At 38.3% G+C, this 26,274-nt stretch overlaps 1 protein-coding gene across 2 annotated transcripts in view; it reads right to left on the minus strand.

The window, feature by feature from the left end:
• The window catches only part of lcor (ligand dependent nuclear receptor corepressor), a 126,823-nt gene extending 101,571 nt beyond the window's left edge, over nt 1-25,252 (minus strand). The window contains exon 1 of one of the 2 annotated variants that reach the window (XM_053491573.1): nt 25,114-25,252. In XM_053491573.1, the coding sequence (XP_053347548.1) occupies nt 25,114-25,210 (97 nt within the window). In that variant the 5' untranslated portion in view covers nt 25,211-25,252. The remainder of the gene's footprint in view (nt 1-25,113) is intronic. The other variant, XM_053491574.1, reaches the window with a different exon arrangement.
• Between the last annotated feature and the right edge of the window lie 1,022 nt (nt 25,253-26,274).

Raw genomic sequence — 26,274 nt, forward strand, 5'->3', positions numbered from 1 at the left:
ATTGTTTTATTGTTTTTATGCGCTTTCAGTATACATGGGCACTGGTGGCTCAGTGGTAGGCGATTTGCCTGCCATGCTGAAGGCCTGGGTTCGATTCCCAGTGCTGGTGTTATGCGCTAAAAAGCCCCCCGATATAACCATGCCATTATATTATTAAGTTATGCTTCAGTACTAAATGCATGATTGCAATTGAGATTTTTTTTTATTAAGCTATAAAACACATTAGCATTCACCTCACAGTTGCTCTATTTGAATGATTATCATAAGCAAAAAGTGTAAAACAAAGGATTCACATTTATTAAATTTTTACCCAGAGCGGGATTCGAACCAGGGTCTGGACGATTTTATACTATTATTTAAGCAACGCCACACCACATGGAAAGCCGCAGAAATGCTTCAATTTCATTGGCTGTTACTGTGCGTCAGCTATTCACGACTGGCCCCCGCGGAACGCAGAATCCCCGGGCTTTGACTGCGCTTTCTCCATTCGTTATTCAGGGGCGGACTGGAACCAAAAAGTGGCCCTGACCTTCTGGCCCACAGCAGCCCACACCATAATACATTGGCTCATTAATGTAGAGATAAATTGACACCAGTTACTAGCATAAAAATATACCACAATACAGAAATCAATGCTATTTAAACATATTATTTGAAGTATCACTGAACATATATTGGGTCATATTAGTAAAACAAAGAAACAAAGAAAAGAACATCAAGACAAACAACATATAAATCTATAAAGACAATATTTTAAAAAGAATGGCCATAAAACTGAACAGGTGAGCTAAAATAAAATCAGTAGCAGCATAAGCTCATGCTAGTAAACTAGTTACTTATTTTAATTATCATGGTAGTCAATAATAATACAAAATAATGCTAAGAAACATTATTTTGAATTAATATTGACTACCATATTAATTACTAGCACGAGTTACTGCTGCTAGGGGGCAATTACTTTTTCACACAGGGCCATGTAGGTTTGATTGTTTAAGTGTGACAAACATGCAAAAGAATAAAAAATCAGGAAGAGGGCAAATAGTTTTTCACACCACTGTAGATGCTATCTTTAATAACTGATGGAGGTATTGAGCTGTATACACACGCATTTTTGAGGGGTTTAAAACGAATTAATAAGTCCGAGCAGACCTACATGAAAGGTGAGAAGTGGGATTACAGTTACTGAGCATTGTATATACTGTACAACACGCGTTTATAAACCTTTTGATAAAAACGCTGCCTTTTGTAAAGTGAAAGTACTTTACAAAAGACGAACAGCTTTATTTCAGTCATAAATTCACAATCACATCACATTCCAGCTATTATTTCCAGCCGTGGTTAAATAATGGATGAAATAATTATAAAATGCTGAACACAAACAGCAAATATGATGATTATTATAAAAAGCCAGAAGAACTTCGTGTTCATAAAATAATATTTACTTAATAATATAATATATATAGTTCATTCATGTCTTCTGATGATGTCGACACATTTTAACGTTTTAAATAAGACATGTTGGCATATTCACGAATCAGGACATTCGCATAGTTAAGACTATCAGATAGCCTACTATCAAGAAATTAAATGAATTTCAATACCATTTAATCCGAGGAATTGCCATGTCTTTTATTGTTTTGTCCCTGTTACGACATTACAAAAACTATATAAGAAACTTATTAGAAATTTTAAAGCACGAATTTGGGCATCTCATTTCATCATTATGAAAATTATATGAACCACAAATACACACAATCATCATAAAAGATCTGTTGTAAAACAAAATAAAATTCATGTTTGCTTCAGCATTTAAAACAACATTGTTTTAGGCTATGTGATTATACACAGTTCTTCGTTGTACAGTACTTGGTCCGGCTTTTAGATAAAGTCCTTCCATGCGCCATCTGGCGGATATTCAGTGAAGCACAACACATCTATTTAACTTCCCGAATGTTGCTTACGACAAGTCGCGGCACGCAGCACGCTAAATTCTCGGGAAATCTCGCGGGAAAACACACACAGTCTTAATGGCCACATCTGTATACCTGAAGATTACGCACCCCCCACATCAAATTTAACTTCATTAGCCGACATGCTAGCAACAGCATCAGAAGAAGAGATTCGTAAATGGCTTGCAAGGGGAGCAACAAAAAATTATGACACTAATGTATGGCGAAGTACAGATGGGCATTTTGTAGCCCCACAAAGTTTCCTCACAACCTTGATAAAGCAAGTTTATGGTAATGATCATTTAGCGAGAGGTGCTTAAAAAAATCCCAAAGGCATGGTGGCCACCTTATTTAGGTCCTATGGTTCATCGAAAGCTATCACAGTTCTGCGACATCTGTGCTACATTTAACAATAGAAAGCACTTCACATCACCAATAGGACATATTCCAGAGCCAGAGTCGTTCAGACATATGATGTTCGATTATGTGGACATGGGGGAACCTAGGATACAAGGAAAACGATACATCTTGGTGGTTGTGGATAGATTCATTAGATGGGTAGAAGCTGTAGCATCAGCTAAGGACAATGGTAGTAGCAAAATTCTTGTGTAGAAAAGTGATACCAAGATTTGGAGTTCCAGACACAATCAGTTCAGACAACAGGTCTGAGGTCAAGGGAGCCATATTAAATGACAACACCAGACAGAGGACAGCTAAAGAAACTGAGGACAGAGGAAACAGACGAAAAAACAGTGCTGCCTGGCGATTGGGTGTTTATCCGAGTGTTCAGAAGAAGGTGGGACCAAGCTAGAAGAGAAGGACCATACAAGGAAGTGTTGGCAATTTCAACTGCTGTAAAAGTTAAAGGTAAAGATGTATGGTACCACTTAAATCATTGCTGCAAGGCAAATCAAAAATCAAGGCAAATCCGGACCAGGTAAGAGGTCCGGATTGTCTGGTATGCTTAGGCTGAATTGGAGGTAGGCTTTGTGTGAATGTGCTGGGCATGCTTTGGTTTGACTGTGGGTATAAAATAAAGCACTCCCAGCCATTGCATTAGGCAGCAAGTAAGCTCACTCGTCTCTCCAACATCCTTCTTGGCGGTAAAACGCTACAATATTTTAATTCAACATTTAATCCATGTGTATTAGTATCAGTAAAAGTATGTTTTGTGTTTTGTCCCTGTATTTGTTCTGATGTCTGTTTCTGCTATACACGTATGTATTGCAGGATGGAACCAGTGCCTGACCCATGGTGGAGGGTTTTTTGCACAGTCTGCTGTAGTGTATGGAAAAAGGTAGTGAAAAAGTCCTCAAAGAAGCGATCGGACAAGTTCAGACATGATCTGGCCGACTGGCATCCAAAACACCCAAGGTGGACTAAGAAGTTCATTACCATGGCTAATGTCGTGACAAATGACTTCAAATGGATCAAAATTCAAAAGGCACAGGAAATGTTTGACATTAATGTAAGCAAAGGACAACTGCATATTAGCTTAAAAGCACCTTGAACTAGGCCTTTGTAGTGGTATTGAACTTGAGGAGGATTGGGCTGCAAATTATCTTTGTGGGATGGTTAGATTTGACTACGTCTACATGAAGGCATCGAAAACCATAACTAAAGTGATGTTAGGGAATGATATTTTAAGGACAGATACACCGACATCCTGGCAAAGTGCGCTGGATGCTCTCCCTACAGCTGAACTGTGGTTAGATTTTTTTACGTCTTGATATTCCGAAATCCACTATTGATGCTGTTGAACTGTGAGGACGAAATATACAGTCGAAACTCGTAAGACATTAATGGAAGAGGGGAATGCAAACCTTGACACACTATCCTTGTTCTACAGGGACCCTAACTCACTGTTTAAATGGCGTCCATGGCTTTAAATGTTTTTGTCATACGTGTACAGTATAAGGGTCGAGTCCTGGTGGTGAATGCACTGTCAAGCACAAAAAAGCTGGCAAGGTGGGATTTTTCCTTATGAATTGGCTGTCTTAAAGGTTCTTTCGCCCACCTCTGGACTCATTATATTGTACCCATTGCATGTTTATTATACTCCCGTGTACTTGTTTATGTTTATATTTACTCAATTTTGCTTATTTCTTTTAGGATGGTTGTTTGGTGAGGGAGTAATATGTAAGGAGGATAAGTTTCCCTTTTCAGTAATGTATGTACAGTAGTTGATCAATTGGAATGGTTATTACCGTCGCGCTCACCGCCGCGTAAAAACGTCAGCGGCCAAAATAAATCAGTTGCATTTCAAAGTCATTCGTAAAATGGCCGCCAGGTGGCGCAAAGTGACATTTTCGCTCGTTGCCGTAAATACAACAGTGACCGTTATACAGCGTATTTCTGTATCGGTTTATTGTTATTTAAGTTCTGGATTATTTCAGGTACTTTAAACACATTGTTGGGTTGCTCATGTTGGCTCATATGAGATGTAGTTTACAAATGAACACCTGGTTGGGTTATTTTGACCCAACAACTGGTTTATTCATTATTCTTTCCTTTCTCCAAATATCAGCCTGCAGAATGTTTGAAATATTACTGTTTATTGTGTTACAGGTGTAGTTTTAAGAGTTGTTTAGGCAGGAATGCGTGTGTATACAGCTCAAAACCTCCATCAGTTATTAAAGATAGCGGCTATTTAGAAAACATGCCCAGTGATTTCTGAGCTTCAGGAAATCTCCCGGCGCTCTGCGCATAACACCGGACCAACTCATGTCGGAAAGAATTTATAAACGGTTTCTAAACATGGGCTATTGTTTTTTTACTTATAATATTTGTTAATTTAATTTAAATGAGGTTTGGGCTCAGGACTTCGACTCGGCATCGTAATTCTCCTCTTTAATTTACTCCATAGTTTTAATCAGCGCTCAGCCGCATGCATGAAGTTTTTAAGAGCGCACCGGCAGAAGTAGACTAATGATTATGAACGCGTCGGGAAAACAGCAAGCAGACTGACTCTGACCATTTAAAAAAACGTTTGCGTTCATTTTCTGACGCGCTCAAGTTCACCAAAAACAATACAGAGCAGCGCAGCTTACAACACTTACAAAATCACAACACTTACAAAATCACAACGTTTTTTCGTTATTGTGAGTGCGCTTAAATAAAAGTTCAGTCTTATAAAGGCATGTAGTCTTATATAGTTTTATTATATAGTTTTTGCACATTAATCTGACACAGTTTTTTCAGCCTGTCACGGCGTGCGCCCAAATCAATATCGCTCCTCGCGCACTAGTTAGGCGGCCTCCCCTTCAGACATGCGAAGCAGCGGGACCGCAGAATTACACATGACTGGTGAGCTATCGTTGCTATCGTTGCCCGGGCTTGCACCCTACGCTATAAAATACTCGGGGTTTGTTGGGCTACAGTGGATTTTAATACGCGCTGTGTATGCAGCGCGCGTGCAACAACGCGGAAGTGCGGCATGCAAGCAGGGCAAATGGAACGCGCCCCAGGAACTTCAAAGGAGCTCAGAGGTGGGAGGGGGCGGTACGGCCATCCGCGGAGAGCAGAGTCAGCGCGAGCAGACGGATGGCCATTGCACTCACACCGCGTAGTAAAATCCACTCCTCCCAATCATCCCAATCATCACCAGCCGTGCCTTATTCCGTCATGTCATGTGGGCATTATAAGCTTTGTATTGAAAACTTCTAACTAAAAAGTGGCAGCTGGCACGCCTAAAAATAGACGCAGGTTATTTTTTTAATAGTCTAAATAAAACCCCTCCGATTTAATTTCCTATAGTCTAAAAAGCGCTCAACCGCACGCATAGTTTTCCCGAGCGCGAGGAATTTTTTTGTGCTAAATAATGTTTATGCAGTATAAGAATTCCTATTAATCCTGGGTTGTTCTTTTAGTGTCACTATAGTGCTTTACAATGCCAGACAACATTCAAATACAAATTATTCACCCTCCCCAGGTGTGAATCGGCTGTTCTCACCTATACATTCAGAGGAACTGAAATGCACTTCTCCCCACTTTAAAAACCTCTTGAATCTGAGGCTCTTCTGGAGACTTTCATTGATTTCAATTTGTGTAATTTTAATCTCCTGGATTCTAGATTCTAAAGTTGACATTGTTACCTTTTTTAATCATTGGAATGGAAGAACTTGTTATTTTCCTTATGATAGCATAAATTGCATTGTTTTTAATCAGTCTATACACAATAATATTCTTTGGTATTTTTATTTATTTATTTTTTTTAAATGGGTATGGGGGCTATCTTGGTTCATTAATCTCCGTGCCTGGTTTAGGTTTAGTATTCAGTGCGCATCTGTTATATTACAACTATCATAACACTCAAATACCTTTTATTGGTGGTTAAGTGACTGATGTGCCTAACATTTTTCAGCTGAGCCTTTGTTTCACTGAAAACGACCGCGACACCCCTCTCTCTCTCTCACACACACACACACACACACACAGAGCCGACCAAATCATTAGCACGTCCCTCCCCCAAACAGCACAGACATTACTTTCTATCCATTTACTTACACCTGAACTGAGTTGTTTGAGTAACATGGGTCGTTACAAATCATAACAGTCTACTGCATTTCATTCTTATAATAACACAAAAACACAAGCGGGGCTGAAAGACCGACATCTGCTGACGCAGTAGAACGTCCTAACACTGTTTTAATGTTATGGTCATTTATTTCAGTTAATAAATCTACTATAAATTTAAAGAACACAAGAAATAAGATGACACAAATCCATACACGCTTCTTTTCTAATTACAAGTGATAAAATCAAAAGGCTCACTGTGTTAACATTTATTGTGCTTAAATTTGATCCTAATAAGATTTGATTTAATTTGAATTTTAGAACAGTGGCAGCTGGAACACCTAAAACAGATGCAGGATTATTTTTTTATAATCTAAATAAAAATGCTTTTTTAAACGTGGGCTATTGTTATTTACATGCAATATTTGTTAATTTAATTTAAATGGGGTTTGGTCTCCGGAATGTTGAGCATCAGGATCCTCTTCTTTACTTTCCTACGTGGAATCAGCGCTTAATCGCACGCATTAAGTTTTGTAAATTCGTTTAATGTTTAATAGTAAATAATGACCCCCGTTGCGCTGTACCACCGCTCGGAAAACCTTATGAAATACAAGTTTAGGACAATTATGATGATCTGCCACGGCGTGCGCGTGTGATGGGTGTACGCCCAAATCTACTATAACTACTCCCTCACTCCGTAGGCTCCCTGAATAGGCGGCAAAGGGGACGGAGCCGCCTATTTGTGCCGGCTGGCGATAATTAACGTTAATATGATCTCGGGCTTGCTCCGCATTATAAAAGCAAGGCGCGGAGGTTTGTCTGAGGTCTGGGAAGTACGTGATGTAATGGAGAATATAAAAAAAAGCATGTCAGTGGGGAGATGTGACGCGCCCGAGGGACTTTAAACAAGGACACTAGAATTCCGCCCTTTGATCTCCGCGCTGAGGACAGCGCGAGAAAGAGCTGCGCGAGCTCCCGCGGCACCTTCACTCCCGCACCGTGCCCGCCCTCGCAGCCCCACTGCCGAAGAGGAAAAGTGTGGTTAGGTTTTTGCGTCAGCGAGAACTCGCGCCGGCCATCGACAGCGGGAGAAGCGCCGTCACGAGGGAGCGTGCAGGAGCGCTGCCTCCGCATGCTCAGTTCTGCCACTCGCACCAACACTTAGCATCAGCTGTGTGCCCGCATGCCAGTGTGGCACAGCCCCCGGAACTGCACATGCACAACCTTTATCCCATTCTTTCCATTCTCCCTCCTTCAACACTTTCCTTCCCCATTTTACCTAAATAAATTACCCTTTTCCTGTAAGACCTCGCCTCGTGTCCGTGCTTTATGGTGCCGCCCGTGCAACATGGGTCGAATCCGTTACAGATCATAACAGTCTACTGCATTTCATTCTTATAATAACGCACAAACACAAGCGGGACTGAATGACCAACATCAGCTGACGCAGTAGAACGTCCTGACAATGTTATAATTTTTATGGTCATTTATTTTAGTTAATAAATCTACTATAAATTTAAAGAACACAAGATATAAGACGACACAAAACCCTACACGCGTCTTTTCTAATTACACGTGATAAAATTTAAAGGCTCACTGTGTTAACATTTATTTTGTTTAAATTTGATCCTAATAAGATTTAATTTAATTTAAATTCTACATTTGTATCGTCATTTTAGTTCTGTGATTATAAATTTGTTTAACTACAATGTTTTACTTGATTTTATCCGCTACTACGTGCAGTTCTAAAACTCCGTGTCTCATTAATCCAGCAGAGAATGAACTAAGGCATGAGGCGTCAGCCTGTAGTTATATAGCGCCACTCAATGGTAAAAGCCAGCAAACGCACAAAGCCAAACGGTACCGCCGAGCGCCGCGACGGTAGGACCTACATTCCGATTGATTAACCACTGTAGGATAAAAATATTTTTTTTCTTTACTCTCTTTATGCAACTTAAAAGTTGCAGAGGAGGAAATGTGTAAGCATATTTTAAGTAAATATACTTGTGCATACAGCAATATAATTGACTGAGTTTTAATTTTAGTTGAATAATATAGAAGCAAGGTGAAGAGAACAGAAGTGACCCAGAAACAGCAAACATATGGCGTCCAAGGACGAAAGCAAGCGACACAAAGATAGGGTGTACCAGAATCTGCACATAGTAGCAGATAAAATCAAGTGAAACATAGTAGTTAAACGGATTCATAATCAAAGTACTAAATTTACAGTACAAATTTAAATTAGATTAAATCTTATTAGGATCTAATTTAAGCAAAGAAACGTTAACACAGTGAGCCTTTAGATTTTATTATGTGTAAGTAGAAAAGCTACACCTGTAGTTTTTTTTTCTGTCATTTTATATTATGTGTGTTTTAAATTTGTAGTAGATTTATTATGTGAAATTAATATAAAATACAAATTAAACATTAAACTAATTTAAAATCACTATACTAAATTTACAGTACAAATTTACAATTTATATTAAATATTGGCATTTTTTTATTTGCATCGAATTTAAGCAAAATAAATTTTAACACAGTAAACCTTTTACATTTGATCATGTGTATAGTAACACTCGCATAGCCATAAAACTCTGGGTGTGCATCAGAAACAAGTGTTGTCAGATTAATGTGCAAAATTATATAATAAAACTATATAAAATACATAGCCTTTATAAGACTGTACTTTTATTTAAGTGCACTCACAATGATGACAAACGTTATGATTTTGTAAAATAATGAAAGCAAACAGGGATACAGCGCTATTCCCGATCGGTGAACTTAAGCGCCCCAGAAAATAAACAGAAACTTAGTGTAAGCTTGCCTCACAGACATAAAAAATATACTTATAGAAAGCAAAATGTCTATCTTTATTTAAACTTATGGAAACCAAATTGCAGATTATGTAATTCTTATAAAAGTGAACAATATTGAAATTGATATCACCTTAACAGACTCCTCCTTTCACTTCACTTTCTTAGCTCCACCTCGTTTCAATGGCGTATTCAGAGAAAGGCTTGCCCGCAAAAATTTTACATTTGCTAAAAGGCTTATTTACAACCACATTTCAGCTATTCACAGAAACGCATTGTGCTGTGTTGTTTGCAGTCAGAGTATTGTATGAATTAAATGTAACTGCTGTTTTTAGTACACGCTTTCATTTTGCACTTTTTATCTCGCTGCCGATACGAGGAGCTTTGTTTCAGTCATAATAATTATCTATCATAAAGAGGGGCAACTTCTGCAAAGCAAACAAAATGTAAAACCAGAAAAACAAGAGCACAAATTTATACTTGCTAAACTAAAACACTGCATTTTTTAAAAGTAAAAGTACGCGTGATGTGGGCAGCTTTATTTCAGCCATTTGTGTTCAAATAAGTATTTAGTGCTGAACACAGCAAAAAAAAAAAGCATGATTATTATTCTGTTATTTTATTATCATGCTTTTTTGCTGTTTGTGTTCAGTGTTAAATGATTATTTGAAACTGAAGCGCTTTGTGTGGATTCATGCCACGAGTCATTTTATCATACAAAGGTTATTACGTTGTGCTCGGACCACTGACCTTCTGCGGATTCCAAAATTAACATTATTACCGTTTTTTAATCACTGGAATGAAAGAGATGAAAAGTTACCTTAATCTAAAATTAAAACATTCTATAAAAATACCAAAGAAAATTATTTTGTGTAAAGTGATAAAAAATTCCGAAGAATTGAATATGTTAAATACAGTATGTCAATTTTAGAATCTAGAATCCAGAAGATTTTAAATTTACATAAATTTAAGAAGAGGCCTGGAGCACTGCAGGTTTTCAGAAAGGCCTCAGATCCAAGGGCATCTTATAGTAGGGAGGGGTGCATTTTTTAGTTTCTCCGAATGTATAGGTAAAAACAGCTAATTCACACCCGGGGGGGCGTGAATTATTTGCATTTGAATGTTGTCTGACATTGTAAAAAGAACACACAGTAACACTAAAACAACAACAACCTACAATAAATAGGAATAAGAGACCCTGATTATACCGCATAAATATTATTGAGTACAACAAAATTCGTACGCACTCTCGAAAAGCGCTGATTAAACCACACAGGAAATTAAAGAGAAGAATTACGGTATCGGCTCAATCCTGAGCCCAAGCCTCATTTAAATTAAATTAACAAATATTGTAAGTAAACAAAAATAGAACTGGAAAAAAAATAGTCTGGAACGCAGAGTACAGGATGCGTCACACAGCCGAGATATATTATTCTATAACCGTATTATACCAAAGAAGATTAGAAATACCCAAAATAAAATATCAGTTTTAACAATTACAGACACATTACAGCCAGTGGCAGTTTTCAGAAAATCTTTCCGTGGTGAGGCTGCATTAGACGGGGTATATCAGGCACGTAGATGGGCATTGCCAAATCTCCGAAAACGTTGGGGCATTTTTTTCTTAATAGAAGCTATGTTTAATAACTGATGGAGCTTTTGAGCCATTTTTTTGTGTATTTTCCTTAATTATTCTAATGTTCTATTCTGGAAGTCTATTTTTCCATTTATTTTTATATTTAAATTTAAAGTTTAATGTTTTTAAATGTTAATTTGTAAAAAATAATAACAATAAACCGATACAAATAGAGGCTATATAACAGTTAATTCTTTGTACAAATAAAATTGTCCTGAGAACACAAGATGGAAAGGTCAAAGGAAAAAAAGCTGAGCAGATCCTTTCCTTTCAGGATAGCTAACTTATAGCAACTACATGTAAGTTAACTTTGAAAAACTTGGTGCTGGTGGGTATACTCTCATTTTGTCACACATATAGGATATTTTGCTACCAGTTAAGTATTTTCAAACAAACTATGCAATGTGCAGTAACTGGCTGTGCAGTATAGACATAGAAGGAAACATACTAAGACTTACTACCTTTTCGAGAAATTTCAGGAGGCTACTGAATATTGATAACAGTTCGAGAATCATATACAATTTAGGGGAAATCAAAGAGCAATTTCTGTTCTGGGAGCAAGTAAGCAAGACAGAGTGCATTAATACTGGTTTGTCTCACGCTTTGTACTGTGTGAACTTTTTACTTTTCTGTATACTTGGTTATACAAATAAAACATAAAATGACCCCAAGAGTTGAAATAATGCTTAAAATACAATAAAATAAAATCAATCACATTTTTTAAATTGCATTTTCTGCAAGGTGTTTTAAAAATCTGAATCATTAAACACAGTAGAAGAAGGAAGAAAAATGTCTATGTCTGAATTTCTTTTATTTTTAAGGCAACATTATTTTCAAACATTAATGATAACTGATTATCATGCAGATATCCATCAGTTAAGAAGTTAGACAAGTTGTTTCTCTATAAATGGTGCTGTGGCTAATCTCTATTAACATGGCCCACCCAGCTCAAATTTAGAAGAAGCTGGGTAATGCAGCAGGACAATGACCCTGAAAACCAAATTAAATCTATAACAGAATGGCTTTAAAGACACAAAAATGCTGTTTTGGAGCAGACCAATTAAAGTGCAGACCTCAACCCAATAGATGCTGTGGAATAACCTCAAAAAAGCATTCATATCTTAAGAATATCACTGCACTGTGGGAATTCTGTCTGTAACAGTGATTCAAGTTGTTCAAGTCTAATCCACAATTACATTAAGCACTTGCTTAAGGTTATTGTTGCCAAAGGTGGTTCAACCACATATTAAAACACTTTAACATTAACATTTCCCTTATTTTGTATGCTTGCTGTATAGAAACAAAGACATAAAAGATCACGGCTGTGTTTTATCAGCTTAGTTTTATTATTTTTGCTAATATATGTGACTTCAAATTCAAATTTTATTTGTCACATACACAGTCATAAACACTACAATATGCAGTGAAATGCTTAAAATACCACAAAAAAAAAAAACAGCTAACAAGAAATAAATAGAACAAAATATAAAAAAACTTCCAAAAATATATAGGAAATATAAAAACTTATCTGTACAATGAGAGAAAATCCAAAGATGAAATTATGATGAAATTAAATGGAAATAAGTGGTGTGCAACTCCTTTGTCTTACTGACGTTTAGAAGGAGGTTGTTTCTCTGACACCAGTTCTCCAGATTCCTAATCTCCTTCAGGTAGGCCGACTCTTTGTTGTTAGAGATCAGGCCCACCACGACGGTGTCGTCAGCAAACTTAATGATGGAGGTGGAGCTGGTAGTGGCCACGCAGTCATACATGTACAAAGCGTATAGCAGGGGGCTCAAAACAAAACCCTGGGGGGGCTCCAGTGCTGAGAGTGAGGGAGGCTGAGACATGTCCACCCAACCTTACTGCCTGTGGTCTGCCAGGTAGGAAATTACAGATCCATTAGCACAGAGTCCCAGGTGCTTCCGCTTGGTGTTAAATGCTGAGCTGTAATCGATGAAGAGCATTTTAAGATAATTCCCCCTTTAGTGTCCAGGTGAGTGAGTGATCTGTGAAGGAGGTGAGAGATGGCATTGTCAGTTAAACGATTTGAATGGTAAGCGAACTGTAGTGGGTCAAGTGGGTCTGGTAGTGAAGAAATGATGAAGTCCTTGACCAGCCACTCAAGGCACTTTAACTTAACTGAGTCATTAAGAAAAGCAGGATGGGGTTTCTTTGAGACAGGAACAATGATGAACTCTTTGAAGCATGTGGGAATCACCAACTAAGGTAGGGAGAGGTTGAATATCTCTGTGTACACAGGTGCTAGTTGGTCTGCGCAGGCTCTGAGGACTCAACCTGAGATGTCGTCTGGTTCTGCTGCTTTCCTGGTGTTCACGTTCGTGAAGGCTCTCCTCACGTCGTGCTCGGAGATGATCAACGGGTTTCCGGTGCTGGCAGTGTCTTCCTGTCTGCAGCCGTAAGCGCCGCTAGCATTAGCATTGCTAGCGTCTTTAGCTGCAGCCTGGAAGCAAGCGTAGAAAGTATTCAGCAAATCTGCCAGAGACACGTCCGCGTTTGTCATACCGGATGTTGGTGCTTTACAGTCTGGTATTGTCCTTAGTCCCTGCCACAGGCTCCTAGAGTCACTGTTTTGGAGTTGTGACTCTAGTTTTCTTCTGTAGTGCTGCTTCGCCTCCTTCACCGCTTTCCGCACGTTATATAATGCAGCATTGTACGGGTCAATGTCCCTTGATGCAAGTCCCATGTTATAGGCAGCGGTGCAAAATCTCAGAGCATCGCGGATGGGTTTATCCACCCAAGACAAGAACAATTTGCAAACACTGTAAGAAATTAATACCATACACCTCTGCTAACACAAGCACTATGCAAAAGCATTTAGAAAACCACCACAGCTCGTTACTAAAAGCTGCGCCTGTGAAGAAAACGGAAAGCAATTCAGTTCGCATAAAAGGGCAAACAACCATCACAAATGCCTTTGCAGCTAAACTTCCACCATACAATGCAAGAGCCAAGGCAGTAACAAGAGACATCCGCATTTTCATTGCAGCCGATATGAAACCATTTTCTGTGATGGAAAATATGGGATTTCGGCGACTCATTCACACACTGGAACCAAAATACGCCATCCCTTTTTCTTAAAAAAGAACATGACCATATCTTAGGCTGTTCTGTATAGGTTATACGTCATTACCTAGGTCTTAGCTCTTTTTCCATGTTTAAGAAAATTTTGTTTATTGTTTTGCACTCTAAGTTTTAAGACAGCACTACTTTGTTAGTTACACTAATTATGGTTAATTGCATGTAAAGGGATATTTGTGTTGTTTATTATTTATTTTTATGCATACTATTTAATTTTATTGTGCAATTAATTGCCTGTCAGTTTGTGGCAAAATATTTTGCAGTGTTTAGATTTTATTATTGCATATCATTTATTATAATAGTTTTATTTTATAAAGTTGATTTTTGTTTCAGTTAAATAAAAGGCTATTTTTGCTATATATTTAAATATTGAGGATTTCTTAAAAAAAAAAAGTCTAAAAGTCCTGTCTCGTTCTCGTGAACCCAGTCTTGTGTCTCGTCTCGTGGGAAAAGCATCTCGTCACACCCCTAATATATATATAGTGCAGGTTAATTTGTTTTATTTTTACATAAGATTTTTTTATTATCTTTCCAATAAAACATTGTTTGTGTGCACGCGTGTGTGAAAAAAATGGAAGGGTAACTGTGTAAGACGAGAAGGGGGAGAGACTCCTTACTTTAGCCTTACACACACACACACACACAGCGCCTGCGCGCACAAACGGAAACACTTATCTGTCGGGTTTTATTTTTACTTTTTTTTAAAAGGTAAGGTGCAGGTTAATTTGTTTTATTTTTACTTAATATTTTGTGTTCATTATTTTTACTTATGGGAAACTTTGATTTGGTTTATGAGGGTTTTGGAATATGAGCCCGCTTCCGGAACGAATTATGCTCGTAATCTAAGGTTTCACCGTATATATACACAGGTTGAAATCGGCTGCCATTAGGATGCCTGAGAGTCTGTGCCCTGGGTGTGGCAAAAGGGCTCTCAGGGGCTATCACATAAGATTTTGCTGCACAGCTCATACACATACACCCGGTGGACATTTAGATCTCATTGAGCTGAATAAATTTTACATTGCATGTCATAGGCTCAACTCAACAGAAAGTAAGTTATCTTGGGTCATTCGCAAAACGCACCTGATGGATTTTTATATACTCCTCCTAGGGGATTTATACGATTGCCACGTAGTCACGCGCGCACGCATGCACACACAAACAAGTCAAGTTGGCTTTTATTGTCATTTCAACCCTACACAGTACACAGTGACACAAAACAACGTTTCTCTGGGACCAAGGTGCTATAGTACATACAGAAACATAAATTAACAACACAACATAAATTAAAAACACTGTTTACTGGAACTAGCTAGCTAACTACAGGGGCCAGGGGTAGCTCAGTGGTTAAGGCATTGGACTATGGTTCGGAAGATCCCAGGTTCAAACCCCACAACCACCAAGTTGCCACTGTTGGGCCCTTGAGCAAGGCCCTTAACCCTCAACTGCTCAGATGTATAATGAGATAAAAATGTAAGTCGATATGGATAAGAGCGTCTGCTTAATATGTTAATGTAAACTACGAGATCTAATTAGCTGACTAGCTCAGATATGACACATTTAAAATTTTAAGTTATCCTAAAAAAACTATTTTTGTACAAAAAAGAGAAAATACACAAAAAGAGACAACAATAGATAACAGACAACAAAGTGCATGTGCAAATGTGCGAACAAAGAGCTACAGAAAATCGTAACACAACAATGTAACACCTTACAGTACTTTTTTTCTATTGATGAGGTATGAGTTGAGGTAGTCAGTTCAGTCCTGATGTTATTTAGTTCGTCTCAATGATAAGTGTGTGTGTGTGTGTGTGTGTGTGTGTGTGTGCGCAACACAATCATGAGTCAGCAGCGTGAACAGCAGGGGACTGAGCACACAGCCCTGGGGTTCCCAGGGCTTAGTGTGGTGGTGCTGGAGGTATAGTTCCCGATCCGCACTGCCTAAGGTCTTTCAGGCAGAAAGTCTAGGATCCAGTTACAGAGGGAGGTATTCAGGCCTAATAAGCTTAGCTTCCCGATCAGGTGTTGGGGGATGATTGTATTAAATGCTGAACTAAAATCTATGTACAGCATTCTGACGTAGGTGTCCTTCTTGTCAAGGTATGTCAATGCCAGATGAAGTGTGGTGGAGATGGCGTTGGTGGAGGATCTTGATGTGTCTTATGATGAGCACTTCATGATGATGGGTGTGAGTGCAACAGGGCAGTAGTCATTGAGACAGAACACAGAAGATTCTTCGGCATGGGGACGATGGTGGTAGACTTGAAGCATGTGGAACCGCACTGCTCAGAAGGATGTTGAAGATGACGGTGAGAACATCTGCCAACTTTTCTGCACATTTTCTGAGCACTCTGCCTGGGATGTTGCCTGGTCCAGCAGCTTTACGTGGGTTGACTCTGCGTAGAGTTTTCCTCACATCAGCCATTGTGAGACACAGCACCTGGTCGTGCGGAGAAGGGGTGGTCTTCCTCGCCGTCACGTCATTCTGCATGTCGAATCGTGCGTAGAAGCTGTTCAGCGCATCTGGTAGGGAGCTGTCACTGTCACAGGCAGGTGATGGTGTTCTGTTGTTAGTGATGGCTTGTATTTGTGCCACATGCGACGTGTGTCACTGCTGTCCCTGAAGTGGTTGTAGATTCCCTGGGCGTGTGCACACTTTGCCTCTCTGATGGCTCGGGACAGTTTGGCCCTTGCTGTTCTTAAGGCCACCTTGTCCCTCGTTTTGAAGGCAAAGTCTCAGGTCCTCAGAAGTGTACGCACCTCCGCAGTAATTCATGGTTTCTGGTTGGGTCATGAGATGATGCTCTTGAAGACATTGATGTCATTTGTGCACTTGTTGATGAAGCTAGTTATTGATGACGTGGACTCCTCCATGTCGATGAAGTCACTGTAAGTCGCAGCCTCCCTAAACATGTTCCAGTCAGTATTCACAAAAGAGTCCTAAAGAACAGAGATTACTCCTGCTGGCCAGGTTTTCACCTCCTTTAGAACCGGTTTTGGGACGCCTGACGAGTGGTCTGTAAGCTGGAATTAGCATAACAGAGATGCGGGCTGAGTAGCCGAGGCGGGGGCGGGGCTCTGCCTGATATGCACCGAGGATGTTAGTGTAAACAAGATCCAGCATCCAGTAAACATACTGATAGAATTTAGGAAGCACTGACTTAAAATTTGCATGGTTGAAATCTCCAACAACAATAAAAAGTCCATCATGGCGTGTGTTCTGCAGATTACTGATACTTGCATACAGTTCACAGAGCGCCTCCTTAGCATTAGCGCTAGGTGAAATGTACACTCCGAAAATGGAAACAGTGGTGAATTCCTGTGGTAAATAAAAAAGTCTAAATCTAACAGTCACAAACCCCAGCAACGGTGAGCAAAAGCTAGAAACTAGCACAGAGTTTTTACACCATTCCGTGTTGATGTAAACACACAAGCCACCGCTGCGAGTCTTGCAAAACGAGACTAGCCCGTCTAGTTGAATGGCGGCATCTAGAACTCTGTCGCTGAGCCATATCTCCGTGAAAACAAAGACACATCAGTCCCTAAACTTACGCTGTGTAGTCTGTTGGAGTCCAGTTTATTGTTAACGGAGCAGACGTTTGACGATGGACGGAAAAGCCGACCGGCTAGGGTTTGTTTTTAGCCTAGCACAGACTCCCGCATGCTTGCCGCGTGTTCGCTTCCTCGTGCACGGCTTAGATGTCCCCTTCTCCAGCCACCGGCATCAGGCAACGCACCACAACTGGTGGCCTGGTTCTCGAAGCAAGCCGAGGTTGCGTAGCTTCTCACGCAGCTCATTTTGAATGAATTTTACAAAGTTATTGAGTTCTAAAAGTGTCTGGCGGTGGTAAATACGAGCACTGTTTGCACCGATGTCCATATACTGAGAAAAATCAACACGTTACAACACAAAGTAAACAAAGTAGCACCATTTTGGCTCTGGAGCGGCTGCTGTGTGATACTGCCGCGCCGCCATCTTGGATTTATCTTCCACAATTATACATCACACGCATACACACACACACACACACACACACATCACGAATGATAACACTCTCACATTCATACACACACTCATATCACACACATGCACAAACAGACTCATACATCACACACACACACACACTCATACATCACACACACACAAACAATTAAAACAATGTGTCTAAAACAAATTTACATGTCTTACACACACAACACACACATCACAAATGTTAACACACTGACACACACATATGGAAGTATAATAGTGCCAAAATCCCTCAAAGCAAAATAGCAGGTTGAATTACATGAACTGAAAAAAACGTGTTGCAATAAATATGTTTGAATTTTTCTGCATTGCAATTTGATCTGAATTGAAAAAAATCCTTAGAGCATTTACAATGTTTGAAATTTTTGCCACTGCAATTTATTGTGGTTGTATATTTCAAGTAAAAATGTAATCCAAGCATTTAAAATTCAATGCAAAAAGATTCAAGTTACTAAATTGCAGTTCAAAAATATTTTCAAGTGTTAAAAATACAATCTTCATTATTTTTCAATCTTACAAATTCAGGTCGATAAAATTCAGGTAACAAAATTCAGGTTGCAAAAATTCAGGTAACAAAATTCAGGTTGCAAAAATTCAGGTATTAAAATTCGGGTTGCAAAAATTCAGGTAACAAAATTCAGGTCACAAAATTCAAGTCGCTAAAATGCAGGTCTTTACATCCGGGATATCACAGGCAGAGCAGTGGAGAGCCGATTGCTGCTGTCCGTGCCGCAGTGTACTTTAAAGTGTGCTTCCTGCTCCCTGTGCAGTCTACTTCTCAGAAACTACTTACCGATCGGAACGCAGCCCTCTTAACTAACAGGCCGGGTTGCCAGTTTCACAATAAAGTGTGTATGTGTTAAAATTACTCCTCCTCCGTAAACACTATATTCAAAGCAAAGCCAGCGCTCTTTCATTCACACGTGCGAGCGATGGGTTTCCCGCCCCTGAGCTCGGTAATGTTACAGTCACATTCAGTAACCAGATGTAATTAATTTCCTCAGCAGCAGCAACAACATACATGCTGTTTAGACTTTGTTAAATTTATATTGCTTATAAATAAAGGTAAACACAAAAACTTTGTAATTAAGAAAAACGTAAAGTGTGGATAGTACGGTTTAATGTCAGTCTGATTAAAATATAATATAAATAAATTATATAAATTATTTTATGCAATGCAATTACAACATTTCAGTTTAATATTTAGTATGAAGTCATAAGTCTTCATGTAGTTATTCAAACAGTTAGTAGTATATATGTATATGTGACTGTTTCATATGTGTGTGCATGAGTGAAGTTTGATTTAGGCTTTATACGGCGACTCATAAATACCTGTCGCACTGTGACTTTGTCACATATAACATTGTACATCAATAGCTGCACTGCAATTAACCCCATTTCTATTTTTATTGTAATTTATATTTATTATCTTTATATACTTTTTATATATAGTTTTTGTCCATCACTGCACTAGTAACTCTGGTCAGTTCCCACATTACCCTGTGTATACTGACTGTATACTGACTGTAAGATATACAGTGTGGAGTCTATAACCTGTCTTACTGTTACTGTCTCTATTGCTGTTGGATATCTGGAATTTCCTTCGGGATCAATAAAGTATCTATCTATCTATCTATCTATCTATCTATCTATCTATCTATCGTATATATCTGTCTTTATTCTTTGTCTGGAATTGTCCCTATCAGTTTATTTGCACAGAGTCAGACTTCTGCAGTTACTCTGGTGTCACGCGCTGAACTCATGCTGTTTGACTGCTTCCTAAATTTGTTTCTGCTGCTGTACAGAATTTTTCCACAGACTGTAACATTACCGAGCTCAGGGGCGGGAAACCCATCGCTCGCGCGTGTGAATGAAAGAGCGCTGGCTTTGCTTTGAATATAGTGTTTACGGAGGAGGAGTAATTTTAACACATACACACTTTATTGTGAAACTGGCAACCCGGCCTGTTAGTTAAGAGGGCTGCGTTCAGATCGGTAAGTAGTTTCTGAGAAGTAGACTGCACAGGGAGCAGGAAGCACACTTTAAAGTACACTGCGGCACGGACAGCAGCAATCGGCTCTCCACTGCTCTGCCTGTGATATCCCGGATGTAAAGACCTGCATTTTAGCGACTTGAATTTTGTGACCTGAATTTTGTTACCTGAATTTTTGCAACCCGAATTTTAATACCTGAATTTTTGCAACCTGAATTTTGTTACCTGAATTTTTGCAACCTGAATTTTGTTACCTGAATTTTATCGACCTGAATTTGTAAGATTGAAAAATAATGAAGATTGTATTTTTAACACTTGAAAATATTTTTGAACTGCAATTTAGTAACTTGAATCTTTTTGCATTGAATTTTAAATGCTTGGATTACATTTTTACTTGAAATATACAACCACAATAAATTGCAGTGGCAAAAATTTCAAACATTGTAAATGCTCTAAGGATTTTTTTCAATTCAGATCAAATTGCAATGCAGAAAAATTCAAACATATTTATTGCAACACGTTTTTTTCAGTTCATGTAATTCAACCTGCTATTTTGCTTTGAGGGATTTTGGCACTATTATACTTCCATACACACACCACAAATAAATGTGCACAAATACAAACACGTCACACACACGCATGCACAAACACACTCATAGATCACACACATCACACACATACCAACTCACAAATGTTAACACACAGACTTAAACACCACACACACAAACGTGCACAAACACATTCACCCATCATGCACACACTGACACACCCACAGTCTCTCTCTCTCTCTCTCTCTCACACACACAGGTCTTAAACCACTGAGATCCAAAATTTTTTAACTTTGTACAAAGATAACCAAATTTAATTGTGAGCAAGCTGTGTGGTGCACCAGGCGGTGATGGCTTTTTGTAGGTCTTAACACACACACAAAAAAAAAAACACAGGTTGTGCGGTGCGCCTGGGTGGCGATCGCGCAGGGTGCTTGGGTCCACTCATCGTTGCTTGCAACTTTATTTTTTATATACTTTTATTGTTAATAACTTGATTTGGAATAAGTAATGTAGTTATTGCAACTAATTAGTGTAATTACTGCATTCTCATTTTTATTGAACTTTTTAAAAAATATTAGGTGAGTATTACAAATATAATTTGTTAGTCAAATGATCATTTCATTGCTAGCTTATAGAGATATAATTGGTGTAAAATAAGCAAACATCCATAATTTTTAGATGGACATGGGTGGAGTTTGACATTTGCACTGGGGGGACAAACATTTTATAACTGACATTTTATACTGCATGGCTTGTGCATATGCATACGGTAGCTAAAGATAATAGTGACGAGCTTGCCATAAAACCAAACAACAGTGAATGCATATGCATACGGTAGCTAAAGATAATAGTGACAAGATTGCCATAAAACAAACAACTGTAAATCAAAGAAGGTTTTAATCACTCTGTACTATATCACACACAAATTGATGCAGGCTATAAAAGATAATCTAATCTTATAATGTAAATAACCAGTGTCCTACATAGAAGTAAACAGCTTTTATGGATTTCACAGTATTGTAATAAATTATTTTGAGTACTCATGACTTCTAACGCTTGTTTTAAGCACTTAACTAAATATAGTAGATTTCTTACTATATATATATATATATATATATATATATATATATATATATATATATATATTTTTTTTTTTTTTTTTTTTTACTTTAACCATAACATGTGCCATATAATTACTCTTTTCTAAAAGAATACCACTTCAGCAATTTCAAAAACTGAATTGCCCTAAAAAGGCTAAAAACTTGAAGCCAACATTTCAGAGTTATGGGATATTAGAATTAGCCCAACCATGCCATTACATGAAGATGAAGTATGGGAAACCTTTAAATAAATAAACAGGGCCCGGTTTCTTGATAACACACACTATTCGCGAGCTAAGAAGACTCTTAAGATATATCTTACGTGAAGTGATAACTTTTCTATGTGTATTTCTCAAACTGTCCCTTAGGAGTCTTCTTAAGTCGCTGCCTCTTACGTCCGACGTTACAAGGCGCTGTCTACAGTGAAGGTCCTGAATTAGCTGACATCCGCTGCTCAGGAATCGATCTTTGACTCCTTTTGCATGACAGTGTTAAGAAAGACGGCACTTTCTATGCAAATTAAACATGGCACTAAATTCTTTTAATAACGTTTATTTTGACATGAATTAACTTATCAATAGCATGCCATAACAGACAAAGATATAAATGAAATCACCAAACTGTCGCTAATATTTTCATGTAACCTGTAGTGACAGTGAAACAAATGAGTATACAATCAGAGTTGATTGACAAACAGCTGACAAACACTCTTCACCAGCTTCAGAAACAATGTGAAGCATGCCAGTGGTTGGGGTTGTATAGCGCACTTATGGAATGAATACGATGCGATGACAGAGTAGAGGTTTAATACCCCTACAGTATCTCATCTACACGGTTTCGCGCGGTGACCATAAGTACAGTTCATCATGATTCAGCGCGAGTTTTGGTGCCGTGGTTAAGTTTCCATTTTACCACGCAAAAAAATTAAACATGTTTAACATGCGGAAGCTCGCGGAAGACCTTGCAGATCTTCGCGGAACATCGGGCAGGCACTCGAGGCGGCTCACGGTGCCTAATACCCCTATCTCACCTACAGTATGTGCGTTGACTCACGGTAAGATGTGATGTTAGGCACCGTGAGCTGCCGCGATTGCCCGCCGACGTTCCGCGAAGTTTTGCAAGGTCTGCAAGCTTCCGCGAGGACCGGCAAAAAAATTAAACGTTTATTTTTTTCACGCGGAAAGATGGAAACGTAATCACAGTGCAAAAACTCACAGTGAATCATGATGAACCCTACTTACGTTTGATATAAAAATATAACACCGCATCTCACAGCGAGTCAAACCGCATAGGTGAGATAGGTGTATTATACACTAGAATCACTCAGAAAAATGAATGGATGCGGGGTTTGAAACTCCCAAGTTTATGTTTTCATTTAACTAAATAAAATTTCATAAAATAAAACGTGTCAAAAGAAAAGCCCATCCAGTTATAGATAATGGCTAATAATCAATGAAACATATTTTAAACAAAAAGCAGCGAGCAGCTGGACATCGGGACGTAGAGTGTACGAAGTGTTGGCCTGGCAAGCGCATGTCTCAGCAGGTCAAGAAGCTTTATAATATGTTGCCTTGGAAGGCAAAACCTTTTTTTTTTTTTTTTTTTTTAAATAGCGACCTCAGGGAAAATATAAAAAGGGCTGAAGTTTTGTCTAAAGGCAAAATTTACATGCACCTCACGGCTCCACGGACGGCGCCGTCTTCAGTTTAACACAACACCACACTGTATCGCTGCCAAATTGTTTGCCACCTGTTTAATATTAAAAGTGATTGCCAATTTTAATGCATTAGTCACCTTATAAAATAGGCTAATTAAAAGTGACTCTATTAGTTCTGATATCAAATAAAATTTTATTCTTAAACAGGCCTACAGTATATTCCATCATTAATACGACTTTGATAACATAATGTGCTTCAATACACCGCTCATTTATAAAGACTGCTGCTCAGTAGCGGCGACTAACGTCTTGAGCTGAAACTACGCTAAGAATTAGTTAAGGTTGGTCCAGACCAACCTTACGAACGTGTGACTTACCTAAGAGATACTTGGAGTAAGAACGTTTCGGGAAATGCGCCATAACATTAAGAGAGGTTAAGGTACAACTTAAGAACTACTTAGCAATAAGAAGCTTTCGAGAAACCAGGCCCAGACCCTTTGCTAAGAGAAATGAAAGCAATTCTCTTTGCTGCTAACCAACTTTTCTAACCAGATTTGAATGTTTGCATTTTGAGCATGCATTAACATCTTCAAAAAAAGAAAAGGAGTGAGGGAGGGGGGAGGGCAGACTAAACCTTTTTTATTTTATTTGTGAGTTATGAAAAACTAATTCTTCAAATTGTACCAAATTGGCCATTTACATCAAGTAAAATTCGATTTTCCAAGTTCTGATGTTCCCATGCCCCCTATGGGTGCTTTTGGTGCAGGCCAGAGGTCAGCATGGGCATTCTGACTGGAGCATTGTTATATCCAGCTTTAACTTTTTCATCAATATGTGCTACAGTTAACCTTCTGTAGAATTAAAAAAGAAAAAAACTTGATCCTCATACACATTAATGACCATTGAAAGCCCATGGCCCTGTTGCTGGTTCATTAGTTGTCCTTCCTTGAACCACATTCTGTACGCACTAATCACTTAACATTGAGAACACCCCAAACCATCAGAATTTGACAATGCCTGTCTATTTATTTTTTTTACCTGAACCAATTTTCAACCTCAATAAATTACTTTTCATCTGCTGCCTAAAATATTTCGCAACCCTTAACATGTACCATCGTCATGGAAGAATGTTATTCATGGTTTATTTTCAGGGGTTTTAATGTTATGGCTAATCAATGCACGTACTGCTTTCCTTTAATACAAATCGTTTAATTATATAGACAGTCACCTGCCTATATTCAAATATGTTTAAAAGAAATCATAATTTTATCCTGCATCCAGTCACAATTGTCTTTAAATAAATATTTTGGATAGCTACCCGCTAAAATTAAATAAAAAAATAAATAAAAACTCAACCAAAAATACACATTTTACCCATCTGAGTACAAAAAAAAAACATCTTTTACACCAGCTTATATCTTCTACGTTATCTTATCAAGTTATTTTGTAGGCCCACATTTAAAGTGCGAACCGAAGGGAAAATAACAAGATATGGGTTTAACCGGCTTATTTACAATATATACACGTAAATGTGCTTTAAATTTGAATCGGACAAAATGCATGTTCAATAAAATTAAACCACGAATGAACGCAGAACGGAGCGAAATTTGGTTGTTGAAGGGAGGAGACCGTCTAAAGGGAGAAGCAAAAAAAAAAAAATCTTCGTTTGTCACGAACAGTAGCAGCGCTTTCCCAGCTGTGGGCACTGCACGTCGGCGTTAGGAAAAACAATGCTCTTATTTGAGATAAAATATTAAATTAACTTACCTACACATTGAATACGTTTATGCCGCCACGAGTCAAGTTCTTGGCGAAAACCATGTCTTTTTATTGTACATTGTTGACGTTTACACAGACTGGCCATTTTTCATCGGCCCCATCCCGCGCACTCGTGCGTTCTGGTGTGTACTTTCCCAAGGCTACGTCATCAGTATCTGCGTCTACAGGAGGATCTTGTGTGTGTGTGTGTGTATGTGTGTGTGTGTGTGTGTTGGGGGAGGGGGACGTGAGCGCCCATGAGAGCATCTTTTTTTTTAATGCACCATCCACGGCATCCCAGGTTAGTCCGAATCCCATCCTGAATTAAAGAAGGAAATGAATCAACTTACTTCCCAAACCATCACTGATTTAAATTCTTTAGGGCGGGATTTTTATACGTAATACGGCCTTACAACAATGCGAGCCTTTCTGCACCTGGATGAGACTGAATATCACCAGAACGGACAAACCATGGACATTAAATTAATGTGTACTGTGTACCCCACATCAGAGAAATAATTGTAACGTTAAATATTTATTTATCCAGATAGGAAAACCTTTTTTACATGGTACTACATAAAATTTATTTTTATTATCTTGTAATTACAGTACTTAAATAGTTTATAGCTAACCATTCAAACGTTTAAGGACTGTCAATTTAAACATTTGTTTCTTCCAATGAAGAAACTACTTTTTTTTAAATCCATACCGGAAGAAACTGAACTTGCATTTCATCCTGAATCTCAATTTCATCATTATTAGGCATGCATTAACCATACAGATTAATTATTGGTTTGAATAAGGGGTGGAGCTAAAGCTGTATGTTCTCTTCATTGGTCAAAATGAAGAATCTCTTCTTCTTTTGCATCCCCGCTAGTCAAAATATGAGTCTATCAAGTTAAATTCCACGGATCTATTTTTAGATCTTTTTGTCAGCCGTTACTATGATATACCAAAAGGTAATTAATGTCAAATAATTTTACAAGTGTTAGTAATATTTCTACAAAATCTATTATCTATTTGTATTTTCTACAAAAATAATTTGTATAAATAGTTAAAAGGTAAAAGCTAGAAATAAGCTGATTAGCTTTGATATAATTAATTATTACTTCAGGTTGAAGCCCACATACATGCCTGCCTGTCTTTCTGTTTGGAGAATTCTTTGTTTAA

Source organism: Clarias gariepinus, chromosome 3 (assembly GCF_024256425.1).
Source record: "Clarias gariepinus isolate MV-2021 ecotype Netherlands chromosome 3, CGAR_prim_01v2, whole genome shotgun sequence".
NCBI classification, from domain to species: domain Eukaryota; kingdom Metazoa; phylum Chordata; class Actinopteri; order Siluriformes; family Clariidae; genus Clarias; species Clarias gariepinus.